The sequence below is a fragment of the Euleptes europaea genome, chromosome 11 (genome assembly GCF_029931775.1).
Source record: "Euleptes europaea isolate rEulEur1 chromosome 11, rEulEur1.hap1, whole genome shotgun sequence".
In the NCBI taxonomy this organism is placed as follows: domain Eukaryota; kingdom Metazoa; phylum Chordata; class Lepidosauria; order Squamata; family Sphaerodactylidae; genus Euleptes; species Euleptes europaea.
Window position 1 is genome coordinate 51,144,930 of NC_079322.1, and position 22,534 is coordinate 51,167,463.

General features: G+C 44.5%; 1 protein-coding gene across 4 annotated transcripts in view; it reads right to left on the reverse strand.

Moving 5' to 3' along the window:
- PPP1R9A (protein phosphatase 1 regulatory subunit 9A) overlaps positions 1 to 22,224 on the reverse strand; it is a 150,120-nt gene extending 127,896 nt beyond the window's left edge. For all 4 annotated transcript variants that reach the window (XM_056857247.1, XM_056857246.1, XM_056857245.1 and 1 more), the window contains exon 1: positions 20,704 to 22,224. In XM_056857247.1, coding sequence (XP_056713225.1) covers positions 20,704 to 22,146 — 1,443 coding nt within the window. In that variant the 5' untranslated portion in view covers positions 22,147 to 22,224. The remainder of the gene's footprint in view (positions 1 to 20,703) is intronic.
- Between the last annotated feature and the right edge of the window lie 310 nt (positions 22,225 to 22,534).

Here is a 22,534-nt window from a genome sequence, read left to right on the forward strand (position 1 = left end):
CTACTGGACTTTTGCTCTTTTCTACTGCTATTGACAGACTAATACAAACCCATCATGATCTACCATCAGTGAACATGTATAGAAAAAGCCTATTCAGCGCAGTTTTAAGCATGTTTTCTTAAACATAAAGTCCCACTGTGTTCAATGGCATTTACTCCCAGGTATGTATCCTTAGGATTGCAGCCTTAGCCATTTTACCTAGGTTTGGTCAGAACCTGAGAAGAACTACCTTAGCCATTTTACCTAGGTTTGGTCAGAACCTGAGAAGAACTACCTTAGCCATTTTACCTAGGTTTGGTCAGAACCTGAGAAGAACTTGTTGTGAGACAGTCTAACATGGTACTAGCCCACAAAACCGTACCTAATTTTTTGTCCATTTCAGTCTTTTTTGTTCATTCTAAGAACATAAGAACATTAGAAAAGCCATGCTGGATCAGACCAAGGTCCATCAAGCCCAGCAATCTGTTCACACAGTGGCCAACCAGGTGCCTCTAAGAAGCCCACAAACAAGACAGCTGCAGCAGCATTATCCTGCCTGTGTTCCAAAGCACCTAATATAATAGGCATGCTCCTCTGATCCTGGAGGGAATAGGTATGCATCATGACTAGTACCCATTTTTACTAGTAGCCATGGATAGCCCTATCCTCCATGAACATGTCCGCTCCTCTCTTAAGGCCTTCCAAGTTGGAAGCCATCACCACATCCTGGGGCAAGGAGTTCCACAATTTAACTATTCAGTGCTTCTCCTACACTCTGCTTAGATAAATGTGCATGTCAGGACAGGACCTTAAAACAATTAAACATGCACACAGATTTTGCGAGTGAGCTATGCTGACAGACAGACACCATGGCAGATTGCTTTACTTTTAATTTGTGACACTGCACAGCTGGTGCACATATTTGTCATTTTTATTTGGAACATATGCTAAAAAAAATGTACAGCACTTGTGTGATTATCTGCCAAACTGAGGTGGAGGACTATGAATCTGCACATGCTGAGTCTTCCTCCTGGGGGAAACTGGTCCTTTTCTGGTGGCGAGGGTCCAGGTGAGCGGGAACAAAGCTGGTATCTCAATTACAGGGATATTAAATATATTAAATACTCAGAGCATCTAATATTTTTATCCTAGAAGGCAATATCTTTATGTTCCATACAGAGTTTATAGTTACGCCAATATCTTCCCCTCCTCTTTTTTTTTTCCTGGCTAGAGAAACTGGCACATCTTCACACATGGATGTGCAGTGCCAGCACACACCATCTGGCCTTCAGAAGACACAGCATTATTTTACAGCTTAATGTGAGTACAGAGATACCAAAACCAGTTTTCTACATTTCATTATATTTGTATGGCATAGTTTACAGGGCTGAAACAAGGATACCACCTGCCACAGTATCTTTTTTTTTTAGAAAACCCAAATCACATTTGAAACCACACGGCACACGTTAAGAACAAGCCGAAAGTTAATCCTGACAAGACAGGGGTTCTCTGGGTTAGTAGAAAGGCAGATCACGGACTCAAGATCTCTCCTGTGTCGGATAGGATCATATTCCCCTTGAAAATCCAGGTTCGCAGCTTGAGTGCTGCTTGACAAAGAGGTCACCTTCTCCCATATGTTCCTGCCCAGGAATTAAGACTGCAAGGAAGAGGCACTCCTGACTGTCCCATCAATCAAAGAGCTCATCTGGTAGACACCTGAGAGAGGGCCTTTCCAGTGGCAGCACCACAATTATGGAATAAACTCCCCAGGGAGGTGTGCCAGCCTCGCTCGCTGTCGATCTTCAGGAGGCAGCTGAAGACAGATTTAGGATTGCATTTGACTAATTTCATTTTTTTATTATTGGCAGTTCGAACTGGAGTTTTTAAATTGTGATTTTTATGGATTTTTTTTTAAAATAGATGTAATTTTATTTATATTGTTTTTATTGTGCTTTTTATAATCATTTTATTTATGTTGTAAGCTGCCTTGAGTAACGCAAGGGAGAAAAGCAGCTAATAAATGTTCTAAATATATAAATAACAGGCCTCCTAAATAACATAGCAGTGACAGTACTCAATAATGAAGTGATCTTGGCTTGGCTACTTCTCTCAGTCAGATCCTACAGAGGCAGTACTATGGGAAGGCCAAACACCAGCACTGAAAAGACTACATACATTTCACAATGGAGCAACCAGACATTTCCCTCCCCTATACTATGGCTATTCCATTGTAGCCTTCTACATATGCCATTATGTACAACAAATAAACGCAGATGGGGGAATAGAATTATGGCACTAATTTACCTAGACATATTCATCCTAACATTGGCATATATACACATATGCATCCTAAAACTAGAACACAAACTATATGAACATAGGGTTCATCTACAGAACTGGGAAAGCTACCTTACCAAAGGTTTTTGGTTGTGTGGATGGAGCTTCTTACGGTACATGCATACAGTTTGCTCTGCGCTGACATTAGGCTGAACGAGTGTGGATAGGTCCTAGCAGGTGTAAATCTGCTCCAATATTTAACTTGTGCAAGGGCTATTTAACCCCTTTTCCCCTTCAATCAACACACACACACACACACACACACAGGAAATCGCTTGGGCAAGGTGATTTTGAAAACAAAAATGGCAAGAAGGCTAAGGCCACTATTGGGCCTCCATTCCCGACCTCAACCTCCTTCGACTATTTTACACTTTAAAAAAATCCTGCCCATTCATATGTGGTTTGGCCCTCAAACACAAACAACATTGTCAAATTAAGGAAGGATTGCCTACTGATTATGTCTGATTATTCTATATCTCATATGAGTATTTTACTCTACATTAGGGATGCACGAATACCCACTGGTTCAGCCCATGTCATGTTTACCAGTTGCGAACCAATACATGATTTTTTTTGACAATCACTTTGATAGTTTATCAGTCTGTTTATGGGTGTTAGACAGGTTGTTTAACTGTAACCCTTACTATGTAGTAAAACACAGCTGGCTTTTCACACATGCAGGTTCTCTCACAGCCTGACTGAGGCCTACCTGTCCATCCCTGTTAAATAACTGCTCTGCTCAGCAGGCAACTGTTCAGACAGTTAGATCACTCATAAATCACATAAATAAGTCATCAATAAATGTTGTGCTTTTACCCTTCAGTTGAAACTGAAATCCTATCCTTTGGTGTTCACCTAAGTAGTCCTGAGTGACACTAATGGCTGCCAATCAGTTTGAATCAGCAACGTCTTTGCGTATGCACAGCTTCAGAAAGCCAGGTGCAAACCAGTTCAGATCACTCACAAATCCTATAAATCAGTCATTAATAAATGCTCTGGTTCAATAAAATTCTACCCTTAGTGATGCTAACTGCTGTTGGGATTGGTTCTGACAGTGGCTGCCAACCAGTTTGAATCAGCAGCGTCCTTGCGCATGCACAGTTTTGGGAAAACCCTGTAAAAACTAATTCAGCAGCATTTGCACCTGCTTGACATGAACCAAAGAGATCAAGTGATTGGCTCACATCTGATTGCTACCTTTGAACAAAGTAAGTTCAACCATCGCACATGTTCACAGTGAAATTCGCAGCACCTCTACACTGCATGACCTACTGGAGAACCATTTTTTTATTTCACAAGTCAAAGAATCCAGCCCCATTTACAACGCAGGATAATTCCGTAAGCCCAACACAAAGTCAACAAAACATAACTGTATCCTAGGCATCCTGGACTGATTAACTTCTGGAAATTGTGGCTATCTCACTGAGTCCAACACATACAGCTAGTGCAGGTCGAAGACTAGTTAATAATCGGCTGAAGAACCTCAATTTCCCTAAAACAGTGACCTAACATTCGATCTGTTGAAATCTCAGCAAGAAAGTAGGTATTTTAACAGTGTGATCCTATGCAGCGTTACACCCTTGTAAGCTCACTGACTTCAAAGGACTTAGAAGGGTGTAACTCTGCATAGGATTGCTCTGTGAGGCACCCAGCTTCCCTCCCTCTTCTACTCAGTGATCTCATACAATAAAATGAGAATGTAGTAACACAATATAGGGGGTTACCGCACTTTGTATTCCCAGCGATGTATTAAGAGTTTGAAAATGTTGTAAAAAACATCGCTTTAAAAGGGTTTTTGGATACCACGGCTTATAAATGGTTGGAAGTCGTCTTCACAGCTAAAGGGGCCAAACAAAGTACGAACAGTATTTTTTATAACATTTTCAAACTCTAAATACATCGGCGGGAATACATAGAAAGTGCGAACAGTATTTTTTCTAACATTTCCAAACTCTTAATACATCGCTGGGAATACAAGTGCGGTAACAGCCATTGTTTCAGACAGCACCAGTTCAAGACTAACTTATGTGTCCCAGTTTGAACTCCTCTTTTACCAGTTTTGAAGAGCCCAAACCCAGCTTTTGTGCAGCATCCAGATATAAGGGAGGAATGCAGTATGTCTCTCTATAGATTCACTCTTGCACATTAGCAGATTGTGATTTTAAAATAGGAACGCTATTTAGATACAAAGAGTGGCCTGACCAAATGGTGCAGCGATAAAGTGCATCATATGCAAATTAAAAGGTATTTTAGAACTCTGGGATCTGTCAACCCCAAGGCTAGTGCATTGAAGGGTTTTTGGTTTTTTTGTTACAGAAAGTATACTTGTTATAGGAACAGCAGCTTTTATTTTATAACACAACATATGGCATGCTACAGAGGCTTGATGGAAAAGATAGGGACAAAAATTCAAATTCAAGGAACTATAATGGGTCATCACTGGAAACAGAAATTGGCTGGTACCCAGAAACAGAGTGGGTGGGGTTAGACAGAAAACAGCTAGTGACTTTTAAATAACCAAAAGACAAAACAAAACACACAACCACAGCACACAACACTTATCTTAGAAGTCAATTAAGTCCATTAAGTTCCAATCTCCAGTGACATTCATTGAGTTGCTTCTAATATATAGTTAAGTGGGGTTTTAAAAATTAGCATTCATGCTTTATACATTCTACAAACACAACACAAGCATGCAGAAATCATCCATTCAAAATTGATTATAGATGAGACTTTCAGGTATAACCTGATCTTGTTCCCCAAACCCGCTAGAACTGAAAGTGGCATAGAAGTGCCTGAGGAAAAAACTTAACAACTGCCTAATGATCTTTGACCAAATTCATATTCAAATTGCACAGAGTCCAACAAAGACTAAATCAAACTACCTGTATCTGAAATACCAAGTTTTCAACCATATATAACAGTGATGGCGAACCTTGCCTTGGATTTGCCACTCTCCAGATGCACATTTTCCCCATCCGGATTCTCAAAACTCTGCATGGGGACTTACTGATGATTTTTGAGAATTTGGATGGGGAAAATGTGCATCTACAGAGCGGCAAATCCAAGGCAAAACATCCCATGCATGAATGGCCAGAGACAGGAAAGCCTTCCCGCTTCTCTCTCTCTCTCTCTCTCTCTCTCACACACACACACACCCACCCCTCAGCTGGCAGCAGAGAAGGGGGGCGCGTGCGCAGAACAGCCCGCAGCGCATGGGCGCTGGGAGACCCTTCCCTTCCCGCGGAGGCTCGGTGTCCTGCCCTGCTGACAGCTGCCCCTGCCCAGCCGGGCCCGCTGCCAGCGAGGGAGGGGAAGGAGGCACCCCAGAGCCTCCGTCTGACTTCCTGCCCCGCGGCTCGCCAGCCACCAGCCCTGCCACCGCGCCCTTCGCCTGTGCACGGGGCTGGCCCCCCCGGCCGCCTCCCACCCGGGGTGAACAGCAGCAGGAGGAGGATCCCCCGCCCGGCTCGGCCTCGCCGCCACCGCCAGTGATGTCGGAGGTTCCCCACCCCTGGGCTACAGCCTCCCCCATCCGGGGAGGGGCAGAGCCGGAAAGGCCAGCGGCTTGGAGGAACCGCGCGTGCCGGCAGAGAGGGCTACGCGTGCCGGAAGTGGCACGCGTGCCATAGGTTCGCCAACACGGATATATAAGATACTAGATTTGTGACAAGATCTCTCCATGGTTTTTATTGGTCAACTGCAGCCAAAAATACCTTCAACTAAGATCAAGGTTACATTGTGCGATACAAGGAAACGAACCCTTTCCCCCCCATGCCATTTCCTCAAATATCCCCTAGCTGCTATTTGACCTCTTGGCTGCACGTTTTCCCCAACAGGCAAACAGCAATTCTGTAGTTGGAAGGGGGCACAACTGTGGACAGGAAAACAGTACAGGAGGCAATAGTTATCCCCTCCCCCTTCCACAGCCCTGATTTGAATTGCTAGTTCCCAGTGGCTATTTACCAATTTTAATAATGCACTACAGGTCCACATATGGATCTTCAAGGGTCTCAGTGGCTTTGATCTGATTTTAGCGCAAGGGAGCGCGCAAGCTTTCAAGTTCCCTGAACTGTTCTCATGGGCTCAAGGTTAAGCAAAAAAGACAGCGGGGAGGGGAGATAAGAAATGTTGGGCATGGCAAAGTCACAATGTTCAATTTGCGGCACTCTTAAAATGGCAACGAAGAGGAGGCTTACAGACTGGTACACAGGGATGTCAGGTTGCAGCAAGGCATGCTGGGACGAAGAAGCAATGGGCACACTTTTTTTGAAAATACAAACGTTGGCTGTTATTTGAATCTGTCTTTAATACAAATTAGAACTTACGGGCTCTTCATCAGGCAGAGAGCAGTAGTAAAGAAAATCATTGCATTATTTATATTGGTGAAGCTAGGCGTTAGTTTGGGATTATGCAACTGGATACAGGATCAATCAAAGCCAGAATGGGTAACTGGCATGTTAGTTACTTCATGAACAGTGCCCTTGTTTTGAAGATAAATGCAAGGGCCTGCATCTTCAGGTAATTGACCTCAGAGTTCTTCACTGTGAACTCTCCCAAGTATTTGCATGGTAAAGTTGGCAAACTAATGCAGCACTTAACAGCAGTGCATCGCAGAGGGAACAGTCTGCTCCTGAACATAATTGTTATAAGAATAGTCACAAAAGATCTATTTTTTGCCACAGCAAGCCTTGGAAGAGCATCATTTTGCCTCCCCTGCTTTTTTAAATTCCGCGTTGTCCCTTGTCTGAATCCTTTTAAGCAAAGTGCTGTTCAAAAACTTGCGACTTGTCTAATAGCAATTCCTAACTCACTTGAGATTATTAAAAACTTTTGGAAACTTAAAACTGACTCTTTCTTCAGCTATTCTTTGCATGCAATTAACTGCTACCCTCATCTGTATCATTATGGGAATCCTCAGGAAGAAAAACAAAATGAAAATGCTACCAGGAAGTATGGGGATTTATTTTTTTTTAAATCAGGGGAACTCAACATTTTCAATGAGTAGCACAGTATACAAATATGCATGAGTGTGTGTGTGCTAAGTGCTGTCAAGTCGCAGCCAATTTATGGCAATCCAGTAGGGGTTTCAAGGCAAGATACTAACAGAGGTGGTTTGCCATGGCCTTCCTCTGCATAGCAACTCTGGTATTCCTTGGTGGTCTCCCATCCAAATACTAACTAAGGCCACTCCTGCTTAGCTTCTGAGATCTGACGAGATCAGGCTAGCCTAGGCCATCCAAGTCAGGGCAAGAGTGCAGGTGTGTGTGGTTATGCAAACATGTCTCAAATGGCTCTTTTTACTACTGTGTACAAATGTGCTAAAAATTGCAACTTAATCTTGTGCTGCTCAATGAACTTATAGGTTACTTCTGGGGTTGCCAACCTCCAGGTGGGGCTGAGAGAGCTCTGAGAGCTGTGACTAGCCCAAGGTCACCCAGCTGGCTTCATGCGTAGGAGTGGGGAAACAAATCCAGTTCACCAGATTAGCCTCCACCACTCATGGAGGAGTGGGGAAATCAAACCCAGTTCTCCATATCAGAATTCACCACTCCAAACCACCGCTCTTAACCACTACACCATGATGGCTACATAACTATAGACTCAAGACCACCTAAGTCCACTATCAAGCTAACAACATTCTGCTTGGGGGCCTATCAAACTCCTGGCCCAAAATGCACCCCAAATCCTTTTCCAAGTGGAGAGGGAACTGTTCCCTCTAACTGTTCCTGTTTCCTAACCTTACCTTTTGTACTGTTCCCAGTTGATGTTTTTAGCACTTCTCTTGTAGGTAGGCAAGCCTGTAATGGGATAGTGGGTGGTTCTCCCGCCAAGGAGTCAGGAAAAATTGATTTGGTCCTGCCTCCTAGAAAGAGCGGGAAAACACCCACACATAAGATGCCCTTGCCTCGGAGGAGAAATGGAGGAATGATGCATTTATCCCCTATCCCACGGTCATTTTATTTTAGTCACTAGGACTATCTGGAATGGTACATTACATTTTCTTTCCAGGAGCTTTTTCAGCATGGTGGCTAAGATTATTACAACCTCCGCACAATTACTTGAAAGTAAGTCCCTAGCCCTGAGTCAGTAAAATCTGATTAGTCAGAGAGGCAGTTGAATCATGGCTCACCAAGATGAGATGCTAGGGATCTAACCATGACTGGATCAGCCAAAACCTTTCATTCTATTAAAAAGCAGCCATGGAGGTAGGTTGGATCAGGATTGCGCTGCTGCAGAATAGTTTAGCTCTTCCCCCAGGTTGCTTCCAATTTAGATCATGCATACACATGTCTGAAACTGCTGGTTGCTCTGCTGCAGAAAACATACAGGTACCAGTGTTTCCCCTCCCTGCAAAGAACAATTGCAACTGTGTGGTGGAGAGTCAAACCATCCTTCCCCTACTACCATGGCTCTGATCCAATTCTTGCTTGGGCAAGTCACAGCTCTGTTAGAGCTCTCTCAAGCTCCACCTACCTCACAGGATGTCCTGTTGTGGAGAGGGGAAGGGGATTGTAAGTCGGTTTGAGTCTCCCTTAAGTGGTAGAGAAAGTCAGCATATAAAAAACAATTCTTCTTCTTCTAAATAAATGAAAAATATTGGGAGGTCCAATGACAGACCTGCCACATTTCTAGTCCTAACATTTCCAGCGATGGAGAGTGGGACTTAGGAAATCTGTATAGATCCTTGCTCCTTTCCCTTAATTACGCACACAAAAAAAAATTAAAAACAATTTCCATAGGGCACAGAATCCTGCCTTTTCTTGATGCAGAACTTGGGCGTCTTTCTTTATTTGTGAAATGCGTAAAGCCTCAAAAGCTCTCGGTATCCATTTCAGAGCAGTCAGGAAAACAGCTAATGCCAAGCTAATGGCAAGAAGAAATTGCAGGATGTGCTTCAGGTACTGTGGCTGGGGGATGGGGGGAGAAAAGATTGTTATTTTTCATCTTCTTTCCCCCCCTTCATGTGGTTCTTCCCCTTCCGCTAGTATCCTTTTATTTTTAAAGGTAGCAATTAGGCTACATAGGAGTTGCAAGTCAACCCCCCCCCCCTCCAATACAACTCCTGCCACTTTTCATCTCCGCAGCACCGCACGGTGGAGGAAGCTGTGAGACTAAAATAGTTAAAGCAACTCTCTTTCAAGTGAAAGCAGCTTAGTGCAGAATTTTCCACTGGTGACTGCAGCATTAGCCACAAGAGTTTAAATTCCGGAACAAAAGGGTAAGGACAATAGACTGACTCACTTCAACTCCTGCTAATGGCAAGAGAAGGTGTTGTTTTTACTAGATCTATCAAACAGCTGTTACAGACCCATTCCCTATATTCATTCAAAAGGTACCATTTCATTAGGGTTGCCAACCTCCAGGTGGTGGCTGGCGATCTCCTGCTATTACACGGATCTCCAGCCGATAGAGACCAGTTCACCTGGAGAAAGTGGCCGCTTTGGCAATTGGACTCTATGGCATTGAAGTCCCTCCCCTCTCCAAACCCCACCCTCCTCAGGCTCCACCACCAAAATCTCCAGGTATTTCCCAACCCGGAGCTGGCAACCCTACATTTCATGGATGAAACATCAGTGAAAGACATACAGGTTGGATCCAGCTGGCTTTCCACTCAATCTTTCCCAATTTCCCTCCTTATACAGCACTTGTTACGCATGGCTTTTTGGCCATGCAGGTCCCATGATCCCCAGTACATCTTTTTTTTGGTGGTCAGAGGACCCCATTTTTCTCCACTAGAAAAGCTGGTTTGATCCAACCCGTACAGTGGATTCAGGGAAGTCCCACCCTTTTGTCCTCCCCCCCCATATGACCACATGAACACATGAAGCTGCCTTATACTGAATCAGACCCTTAGTCCATCAAAGTCAGTACTGTCTACTCAGACCAGCAGCGGCTCTCCAGGGTCTCAGGCAGGGGTCTTTCATATCACCTACTTGCCTAGTCCCTTTAACTGGAGATGCCAGGGATTGAACCTGGGACCTTCTGCATGCCAAGCAGATGTTCTACCACTGAGCCACAGCCCCTCCCGCGCTGACTTATGGTAAATATGTGCTGACTTATGGTAAAAATCAAGCAGAAGTGGTTTGTCTGAAGGAGTTAAATGTCCTCTGTGCCGAATGCTTGTTGGCTGAGCTGGAGTTTTTTGTTTGTTTGCATCTTATCCTGGATTTCGCTTGTTAATGACTTAGACTGCAGATACATTGCAGTTCACTCAAGCCCAGATGTTGCATACAGTGTATAAATAATATCTACTTTGAATAAAAAATAATAATATTCTACAATAGGAAAATTGGCATTATTTAATAAAGTAGCAGTAGTTTCTGAAAAAATGGGTGTTTGCTTAATTTATTTCCAGTTATATCAGCCATTAACTCAGTGTTTGAATCTTGTGCATGTTACTTAGTGCATGGAATAATTACTTCAGCTGAAGTAGATAAACAGACCCACTTAATTGTTTAGTGTATTTATATATCCCATATTTAACTCAAGTCCCCAAAGTAGTATAAATAGGCATGAAATGCAACATTCCGTTTAAACATATAAATACAACTTCCAAGTTTATGAAAACTTGGTATGAAAACTATACTGGATGAAAACTGGTATGAAAACTATACTGGAAAGATACATTTAAAATATAAATAAATAATGGAATAAAAATGAATAAATATTCTACTAACATTATATATTCAGATATTAATTTTAGTAACCTAGTTTCTTAAGTTTATATAGATTTAACATGTTTTGATATGCTGTAAGGAACCTTTAGTTTGAACCAAATGAGGGGAAATGTTTTTGGTATTGTTTTCTGCTCACAGGAACACTTATAATTCTGGTTCTCTGAACTGAAATAAAATCTTAAGACCCTGTACATCACAGCCAAGAAGACGAACACCTAATTCCTATCATTTCTATCCATACAGGATTTAGCAGTTGACATTTCCAAGGATCCAGTACTGACTGACAGTCAGTTCTTTGCTAGACATTCTGATCTACCCAAGCCAATAAACAGAATAATTATCCTTCAAGCATCTTGCCCCCATCAAGGCCCTTTCCTTTTTACATCTTATGCCATTCCAGGGATATTTTTCTGTGCCCTTCATCTCACAGTTCCAACAGAAAATCCAGCATTTCAGCTGAGCCTGACTCCTATCTCTCTTCTCCACAACCCCCCACCAACTGCTACCCCAATTTGGTTTCAGACATGCTTATTCCGTTTACATGCTGCATTTCAAACTTATCTGGCGTTCAAGCCAATGCCTAACATCTGAGAACGGAGCCTTGATTACTTACCGTGAAGGCTCCTTCTCTCCTGAGGCGAAAGGCGTCTTGAGCAGTGGGTTATTTTCCTTGTTCCATCCGGGGAAGGCAGGACTAAAATCGAACTTCCTGTCTTCCTGGTGGGAAAATAGCCTACAGAAGCCCAGTTACCGGCTTGCCTAGCTCAATAGACAGGAACTATAACTGAAAACTGATAACATTACCAACGGGTAACAGCAAGAACAACATACATAACGTCAACAGACAGTAGAGGGAACTACAGGTTCTAGTTCGCTCCAGTTAAATAAGACTTCTATAAGTAATTGTTTAGAAAAACTCATAGAGAGAAGGTTCGATATTATTGCTCAGTGTATGATTAGGGAGGGCAAGACGCCTTTCGCCTCAGGAGAGAAGGAGCCTTCACGGTAAGTAATCAAGGCTCCGTTCTCCACTGAGGCTTCAGGCGTCTTGAGCAGTGGGACCTTCAAGAGCTCCCTACCGGGTGGGTTACGAACCTTCTTGCACTACCTGCTGCAAAACCCTTCGTCCGAAGGACGCCTGCGCAGAAGACCAGGAGTTGATCTTGTAGTGCTTGATGAAGGTAGAGATTGTAGACCATGTTGCGGCCTTGCAAATCTCTTCTAATGGTGCCTGTTTGTTAAAGGCGGCCGTAGTGGCTGCGCTGCGTAATGAGTGGGCTGTGATGCCAACCGGTATCGGATTCCCACTAGCCTTGTAAGCCTCAACGATGCAGTGTTTGAGGGTGTAACTAATTGCTGCCACTGACATCTGTTTGCCCCTGGTGGTATTATTAATGCCAATAAACATATAGTCAGTCTTCCTGAACTCAGCAGTTCTACGGATAAAGGTCCGGATCGCCCTCCTAAGGTCCAGGGAATGCCAGGCGCGCTCCCTAGAACAGGAAGGTCTTGGGCAAAAGGAAGGCAAATTGATTTCCTGTGATTTATGGAATGGGGAGTTTACCTTTGGACGGAACGTGGGGTCTGGTCTCAAAACCACTTTATCCTTATGAAATACACAGAGGCCTTCTCTGATGGATAAAGCCCTAATTTCCGATACCCGCCTGGCCGATGTGATGGCCACCAAAAACAAAACCTTCATGCGAAGGAATTTTAAAGGAACTGAGTCGAGAGGCTCAAAAGGGGAAGAGGTAAGAGCATTCAAGACTAAATTAAGACTCCATGAGGGAAATCGATGGACAACTGGAGGTTGTGTCTGTGCCACCCCTTTTAAGGGCACAATATGTTTGTGCCTAGATGTGGGAACCCCTTCTAAGGTAGGTATTACTGTGGTAATCGCAGCTATTTGTCTCCTTAGTGTAGACGCTGATAGTTGCATCCTTACCCCTTCCTGCAAAAACTCTAAGATGTTTTGTATCCCAGGATTCATGGGATCGACCTTTTTCCTTCTAGTCCAACGTACGTAAGCCTTCCATGAAGCATTATAAATGCGCCGTGTGGCCGGTCGTCGTGCCTCTATAATGGTGTCCGCGACCTCTTGGGAGTAACCCTTTTCTAACAGGAGTCCCCTTTCAAGTGCCAAGCGGTTAAGCAAAACCATGCGGGTTCTGGGTGTATTAGAGGACCCTGACGAAGTGTTCCCCAATGAGTTGGAATCCGCCATGGCTGTTGGACTGATAACTGCTGAAGGGTCGCAAACCACGGTCTGCGGGGCCAAAAGGGGGCAATGAGTATGACATTGGCCTTCTCCTGGAACACCTTCCTTAGTACCTTGGGTAGAACTGGCAACGGAGGAAAGGCGTACAGTAGGCCTTTGGGCCATGGACTGGTCAGAGCGTCCGTTCCTTCTGCATTTTGATGAAAATATCTTGAGAAAAACCTGGGCAGCCTTGTGTTTGCGTTTGAGGCGAACAAATCTACCTGAGGGGTGCCAAATCTGGAAATAATTAGTTGAAAGGCATCGTGATCTAAAGACCACTCTCCCTCGTCTACGATCTGACGGCTGAGCCAGTCCGCCTGGGTGTTGAGAGCCCCTTTTATATGTTCTGCCCGTATTGATTTGAGGTGTATCTGTGCCCAGGGGAAGATTGCTACCGCCTCTAGGTGGAGGGAGGATGATCTGGTCCCTCCCTGTTTGTTTATGTGCGCCTTTGTAGTTGTGTTGTCCGTCCTCACGAGTACATGGTGACCCTGAAGGACTGACGAGAATTTGAGGAGGGCTAACCTGACTGCTCTCATCTCTAATAGATTGATGTGTAGATTTTTCTCGGCTGGGGACCAGCGACCCTGAGTCATGTGTCTGTTGAGGGTGGCTCCCCAACCCTCCAAACTGGCGTCGGTAAATAATTGAAGAGGCTCGTCGTGTAAGTACTGACTCGCCTTCTGAAGGTTTGTCTTGTGTGTCCACCACCGTAATCCTTGTTTTGCCTTTTGTGTCATGCGTATGAGTCTGTCTCTCTTCCTGGCTATGTCCTTGTGAAAAGGTCTTAAGAGCCACTGAAGAGGTCTCGAGTGGAACCGAGCCCAGGGTACCACTGCAATGCATGAAATCATGAGGCCTAAGAGCTTTGCTAATCTCATTAGACGTACTGACTTTGACCTGATCACGGAGGATGCTAGCGTGATAATTTTGGAAATTCGCTCCGGGGGTAAGGAAAGAGAATTTTTCTGAGAATCTATCCGAACCCCCAGATGTACCAAGGAGCGAGAAGGGGTTAGGGAACTCTTTTTGAAATTGATTATATAGCCATGTTCCTGAAGGACATGTACTACTGTTGTAGTATGCTGGATGGATTGTTCCCTGGATTGAGCGCAGATCAGGATGTCGTCCAGGTACGGATGTACCTGGATCCCTTCCTGTCTGAGAGCTGCCATGACCGTCACGAGGATCTTCGTAAAGACTCTCGGGGCGGAAGACAGGCCAAAGGGAAGCGCCCTGAACTGAAAATGATGTGGACCAATTGCAAATCGGAGGAAACGTTTGTGTCGTGGGTGGATGGGCACATGTAGATAGGCCTCGGATAAGTCCACCGCCGTCATAAATGTATTGGGGCGTAGTGACTCCACAATGGAGCGTAAGGTTTCCATCCTGAAATGCTTTTTTGTCATTCTCTTGTTTACATACTTGAGGTCCAGGATGGCCCTCCAGTCCCCATTTTTCTTTGGGACGGTGAAAAATATGGAGTAAACCCCCTGGTGTATTTCGTGGATGGGAACCTGTTCTATGGCCTTGATGTTTTGCAGATGTTGAATGGCCCTGAATGTTCTGGTGCGCTTTTCCCTCTTGAGGGATGTGGGGGAAAGGATGAATCTGTCGCGTGGTTGGCAGGTGAACTCCAATAGGTACCCTTCTGAAATGATTCTGGAGACCCAGTTGTCCGGGTTGGAGGCTAACCATCTGGGCAGAAACAATTGTAGCCTCCCTCCTATCCCTGTGAGGTGGGCGTCACTGGGTATTGGATTTGGTGAACTTGTCCCCCTTGTCATTGTATCCATGGCTTCTGGTGTTGTTTTGAGGTCTTTGGAACCTACCGCCCCTTCGAAAGGGCCGGGAGGTATTCCAGGATCCTCTCTTGTAATCAGTCCTATACTTGGAAGAGGGTCGAAAGGAACGAAAGGACTGGGTGTAACTAAATGACCTCTGTTCCTTGCGAAGTTGTTTGGGCATGACATGTTTTTTGTCTTTGGTTTCGACAAGAATTCTGTCTAATTTTTCCCCAAACAATCTGTCTCCTTGTATGGGGTAAGCCATAAGGGTAGTTTTGGCCCTGAAGTCTGCTGGCCAGGCTCTGAGCCACAGGCCTCTTCTTAAGGCCGTGGTGGAAGCCATGGATCGAGCTGTGAATGAGATTGAATCCAATGAAGCGTCGGCCATTAGACTGACCGCGCTTAAAACCCTCTCCAATCCTCCAATAATCCTGTGGTTTTCCTCAGGAACTAACTGAATCAGTTTTTTGGTCCACAAATATGATGCCCTAGCGAAGATGGACATAGTTGCATTGGCCTGGATTGTAAGTGCCGAGGCTTCATGCGCCTTTCTAGCCAGAGAGTCAGATTTTCTGTCTAGCTGGTCACGTAGGGTGCCCACTCCATCTTCTGGAACCAAACCAGGATTTTGAAGATCTGCCACTGGGGCATCTACAAGGGGCACTTTAAGCATGGACATGGCATGTGGTGCCAAGGCATACAGTTTTTTAATAGTAGGAGGCACTTGTTTGCTAGATGAAGGATTGTCCCACTCATCACTGACTGCTCTAGTAAAGAGATCAGGAAAAGGAACCAAATTGTTGGAGGCTTTCTTTCTTGGAAAACACTCCTTGACCCCCTGTTTTAGCTTGGATTTAGGTTCCTCAGAGGAATCAGACTCCTCATTTAACTCTAAGGCCAGAATAGCTTTAGATAACAAACTCTGATAATCCTCCCCATTAAACAATCTAGTTGGTTGATCATCTGACTGAGAAGACTCGTCCCCTGAGTCAAATTCTCCTTCCTCTCTCTCTTGATCTGAATCTAAGGAAGTGGAGGTATCCAAATGATAAGTCTGAGTATCCAATGTCTTAGATTTCAGTGCAGCCTTTGTTGGCCACTGAGAAGAAGTAGAAGCCTGGGGTTGAACTAGAGTTGGAGCCATGGCCTGATTCAGGGCAGGCTCCCCATCCCTGGTACTCTGGAAATGAGAATGCGAGGTAGAGGGAGATCCCATGGTCCCCGTCCCTGTGGGCCCCGTCCATGGAAAGGGGGGGGGGAATTCTAAGTTGGAAAGCTTGCCACTGTCTCTGAAGCGCATAGTTCACTAAGTCATCTGCCTCCTGCTGGGAGAAAACGCGCTGTCCCGCCGATTCAGAAGGGGGGGGAAGTACGTTACCAACTCCAGGCCTGGAGACATCGGGTGTAGAAGCCGGGAGGGCATTAGTAGCTGCGCTCGCGGAGGTTGCAGAGTAGGCGGGAGCTTTCTTCCCGGCTCTCTTGTGTCCAGTCGCTCTAGGGCCGCGCCTCTTTCTCCCCGCTCCGCTTTTAACAGTCGCGGCTTTTCGCGCCTTTTTTGGTGAGGGGAGCCGCGTCTCTCTCTCCGCGCTCCCCTGCTCAATTTCCACCGCGCTCTCCCCTAAGGGCTCGCTATTGCGGCCGTTGGGGTACTCGGGGTCGTGGCGGGTCGCCTGGACTAAACCTAGTCGGTAGTCCTCTACCGACAATAAATCGTCCTCCCGGGTCGTAATGGCGTCCGCCATCTTGGATCGTCCCGGGTCTAATCAAAGTCCCTCACAAAGAAAAGGTTTTACAGACCAGGAGGGGTTGGGGGGATTAGATTGGGAGAAAATAAAGTTGGAAAGAAGAGATAGTGAAAAGAAGAAAGACTAACAACAATAAAGGTACTAAACTCTTCCTACTCTAACTGAAGCACGGAGCTGTGCCAAGATCCTGCTTCCCCGTCCAGAAGGCAGGAGGAAACTGGGCTTCTGTAGGCTATTTTCCCGCCAGGAAGACAGGAAGTTCGATTTTAGTCCTGCCTTCCCCGGATGGAACAAGGAAAATAACCCACTGCTCAAGACGCCTGAAGCCTCAGTGGAGAAAATCCAGTTTATAGTTTTCTTTTGCCTTAGTTTCCTTTTTTTGGGGGGGGGACTAACTGGGACCACCGATTCTTGACTCAAATTTGCTTCTACACACCGATTCTGGCATTGTATCTGGCAACACAGACTGGCGATCCCAATCTTGTCCCCTACATGCATTTACTACATATACAAGTTGAAAAACACAAGTTCTATTGGTGGAATGGGTTACCAGTTTCCTGCTTCCCCTTTACTGCTGTAGTCACCTACAAATGAAATGGAACCCCTGAAGGCAGGGCACCATCCCTTGGTGGTCCCTTCCAAGTCTATAATTGTTCAAGTCTATGAAAGACATGGAACATGGTGTGAGAGCTGAGCTGGAAGAGGAAAAGAATCAACGGAAATTGTATATCTCCCACTGCATGAGCACAAGAGCCTTCATTCAGGCAAGAATTTGGATAGATTTTTAAGAGTTTATAATATGTTATACAACAAATGAAAATTAACAGATAAAAGCAACTGAAGTTATGTAGACATCTTTTTTTTCTGAACAATTCTGTGATTTTAAAAATCACGTGGAAAGCCAAACGCAGCAACAACATAAATTCCCAATTCCTGTATTTCATTTGCCACAAGAAAAATGATCAGATAGAGAAAATAGAGGCTAGCTGTTACTAATTCACTGGAATAAGATTAATGACTCAGTAACAGTGAGGCACAACACCTCTTCAATACGCATAATATTTAATGTCTCAGTGTTTTACAAGAATCAACTTTAAAGGACATATGTGAAAAATTAAAGAAAGAACGGGTCAGAATACATTGTTCATGTACAATGTTCCATTTCACCCTAGTGTAAGTTTCACAGTTCTACAAATCAGTTGAGTATCATTACTTCTAAAGCCTTACAAAGTTACAATTTCTCTCTCCGTTTCAATTTTAGTTTAAGTACAATCAAACCCTCAAAAACTTACAGTGCCATCCTAAGCAGAGTTGCATTCTTCTATGTCCAACAAAGTCAATGGGCCTGGAAACTCTACTTAGGATGGCACCATTAAAGACCCACGAGTAGTGTTGCCAACCTCCAGGTGGTGGCTGGAGATATCCCGCTATTACAATTGATATCCAGGCGACAAGAAATCAGTTCCCCTGGAGAAAATGGTTGCGTTGACAATTGGACTCTATCCCACTGAAGTTCCGCCCCTCTCCAAACCCCACCCTTCTCAGACTCCACCCCCAAAAGCTCCAGGTATTTCCCAACCTGGAACTGGCAACCCTACCCACGAGAGGAATCCTAGCCAAGTCTACTTAGAATCCTACTCAGATCTGTTCAATGGGACTTACTCCGAAGAAAGTGTTCTTAGGATTGCATGGTACAATTCCTACATAGCTGACACCCAACGACAAAGCTTAGTCTGTCACTGAACGTGTCAATTCACTACCAAATATCTATACAAATCCTAGATAAATCTGGCACAAACACTGATTCTACCTGAATGATTTGGAAAATTAGCTATGACTCTGGTTAAACCTTTAAATATGATCCTGATATTCAACAAACTCATGGCTGCAGCTCATTTCTGATTCTCCAAAGTGAAAGGCATATATCCAAAGGAACATGAAACCAAAAAAAAGTGTTTTGTATAAGCTATTTGGATTTAAAACACTGGTTGTGGAATTGTAGGGTGATTAGGCTCTGATGAACATGGGAGACTTGGGAAGAACTCTGCAGAGAACCCACACACGCCTAAGGCATTAGCCTGCACAATAAAACAAAGCAATCATATTTTAGCATTTCCAAACATTCAAAGAACTTTACATGCATTATTGTGGAGGGGGAGAGATTTGGAGTTTGCTGTTTTATTTCTGGTTTTAACTGAAAATGGATTTTTAATCCTTATTATAAACTGCCCTGAACGATTTAGTCAAACGTACATCATCATCCACTCTGGATCAAACTCAGTGGAAACCCCTCCTTCCTTTGTAGGAATATATATCCTTTGTGTGTGTGTGTGTGTGTTGTCCAGGTTGTCAAACAGGTTGCAAAGATAGTCTTAAAAGTGTGATCAAAAAAGAAAAATACACAGCAGATCCTAATCTGTATGAAAGTCCATGGCACCCAGATATGCTGGGTTTTCCTAATCCCAACATGGCAGAGATGAGATTTAAATGGGGGCTCATCTTGGTTTACGGCACAGCCCTCATTCAAAACCCTGCACTACTTTTCTATCCTCCACATGAAAGGGGGGGGTTGGAAGGGAGGGTGTCTTTCCTTGTTCACAGTTCAGCCACTTCCACTACTCACCTTGCAATCCAACTGACAGCATAGGAAACAACCCAGAAGAGGGAGGTTGCCAAGACTGAGAATAATTAGCCCAGCCTGCAGAGTGCTTAAGGTCTCGCTGGGTATCGGAGGCAATGGGAATAGGAGAGCCAGTGTGGTGTAGTGGTTAAGAGCAGTGGTTAGGAACGGAAAACTCTAATCTAGAGAACTGGGCCTGATTTCCCATTCCTCCACTTGAAGCCATCTGGAAGACCTTGGGCCAGTCACAGTCCTCTTAGAGCTCTCTCAGCCCCACCTACCTCACAGGGGGTCTGTTGTGGGGAGGGGAAGGGAAGGTGATTGTAAACCAGCCTGATTCTTCCTTAAGTGGTGGAAATAGTTGGCATATAAAAACCAACTCTTCTTCTACATTCTCCACTGGGCCCATTCTCTTCAACTCAAGAGCTCTATGGGCAATTCAGTTCCTCTCTAGGATGTGTCCTCACATGCCAGCCCATTGCCCGGATCCCCTTTTTGCCATAGTACGATGTCTGCAATACATGATGGCTAGGGATCCGCAATTGGAAACAAAGGGCCAAGTCTGAGGGATACAGGCTAACTAGCCCCCCACAGCAAATTCAGAGACAGGAAAAGGTACATGGAGGAAGGGAACAGTGCCTGTGCCCATGGGAACTGCTGCCATTCTGAACAGCAGGGCTTGGTGCAACCCATCAACCTCTAACATTTCCTTGCTAACTTGCAAGTTACCTTGCCAATTGGAGTACAGTACTATCTGCAGCTGCTTCAAGTCTAGCTTTCTTCAACTCTCTCTGCTCCTATCTTAGTCATCTCACCCTTACTAAATGTCTCTGCTCCCGTCTTCCACATGGCTGTATTAGAAGTTTAGCCCCCAAAACAGCCCAGGTTTCTCATTCTGCCAGTTCAGTCACCTGCATTCCTATGAATCACCTGAGTGATGGCAGGGAGCCAGCCGCCCACGCTCCTTCACGGGGAATAAAACCCAAGCAGCAAAAAGATGTTTATACAGCCACAAAGTGGATGGAGGATAATTTCGATCCTCAATAGACAGCAAAGAAGAAGAGGTCACCTGAGCTTGGAACCTTTTTCAACATATTGAATCGATCCTCACTTTCCAATGAGAATGAAAACATGTATTGTAAAAGCCTTCAAATTATTCAATACCATGAGTCACTTGCCAAAAATCACCAAGGACAATGTCAGGGTAAAACATTTTAGAAACCTATATATCAGAAAACCCAAAGAGCAGGAGCACACACGTCAAGTATACATACACAAAGCAGACCAAACTTACCCTCATTGGAGCAGTACTAAACTTGATTTTTCTACATGCTGGGATTTCATCTTCTTCTGGCAATCCAGTAATTTCAGAATATTCCGTGTCAGGTTCGTAATAATTGTTTTCATCGCTGTCTTCTTGATCATCCTGTTCCGTTCCCGTCTCTCCCCAGTCAGAGTTATATCTCGATCGTACCCTGTAGACATTGTAGTCAGAGTGCATGTACACATGAGAACTCTGAAAGTTATTCACGTCTTCCTGTACTTCCTTACCATTTATATCTTCACAGTGGGAGCCAACAGATTGTGAAGCTTCAAAGACTGCGATGTCATCGCTGGCTATTAAGTTTCCTGATATTTCTGCCGTCTCAGCTCCATCTGAGATCTTTTTTTGTTGCAAAGGCGCTGTTTCTGCTTGATTCTTGGTAGGGTACTCATCAAAACTCTGACTGTCAGTTCCGTCCACTGACTCTTGTCTAGTGGCTACACCGGAATCAACAGAATCGTGATGGATGTCCTTATTTTGTACCCCACCCGTTTTTGAAAGAGGCAAAGTGCTTTTAGAAGATTTTTCATTGACCGATGGTGACCTGCAGATTGGCTGGGAGTTCTCAACGGACACTGAAGTGGTACTTTGTTTGGCGGCCAAAGGCCAAGTGTTGGCTTCTTTAATGGGGCTAAAACCATCAAGGTTTGAAACACTGGAAGACAGATTTGTGTCCACACTAGACAAATTCAGTGGATAGTGACCGGTTACAGAATACCCTTCATTGTTTTCTTCCTTCTCCAAAACAATCACACTTTGTGAGTCTGTATTTTCAAACACCGCACTAAGCTGGCTCACTGTTGGAGAGACCGCATCGGTCCTTGAGCTAAGACTGTCCAATGAGTCTGTACTGCCTCTGTTAGACTTAAAGCTACACCACTCGTCCTGAAGTTCCGCATTAGAAACGAGTGTCTCTTTCTTTGGGGAGTAGTGATTGGAATGCCCTGTCTCGTGAATATTTCTTTCAAACAACTTCCGTGTTTCAGTAAACTTAGAATAAGAAGGACCATCGTGCATAGCATCGAATCTGCTAATCCTTTCCGAAACAGATGACTCTAGCTTTACAATCGATCCATCTCCTTTCTCCACGAATTCTTTAGGTCTACATCTTCTCTGAGGCGACAGGGGACCACCTTTGCCTCTGGTCTTCGCTGCTGAACCACCACTGCCTTCATTGGGTTCCATACCCATTTGCATAAACAAGTTTTTAATCCTGTTGACGTTAGAACCATATTTCCTCCCCCTGCTTTGCTGAGAGGCCTCTCCTCCTTCCTCTTTTGTCTTTTGTTCGCCATCGGACTTGGATTTGTCAAAGGTGCTTTTCAGTGCTTGAAACTCAGTCCTATAAGCATTCCTGTGAGGAGAGGCACTTCGGAGGTTTGTTCTTTCCCCCGAACACTCAGTTTTCATCATGTTTATTTTCGGAATGTTAAACCAATATACATAGCGGCTGGTTGCACCCACTCAATTCCAGAGGAGGTTGTGATGAGGTGCTTAAAGGACACCAGATTTTGCCAAGGACATTCTCGAAGTCAGCAAAACAATACTCCAGATATGAAGATGTATTTACCGGACGGTCCAGACACAAAAGCGAATAAGAAACCTGATGACCTTCAAAAGAAAATGTTGGCATAACCTGCAATACAAAGGAGGATTACAATTCACATCATGGCTTTGAATTTCTTCCTGCTTTTTACTACAATTTTAAACATTTTGTTATAAAAGGGAAGAACATGATCTAAAGGGGTTTTTATCTCTGAAACTAAGCATGCTTAAGCCTGCTAGTGATCAGAGCTTACTC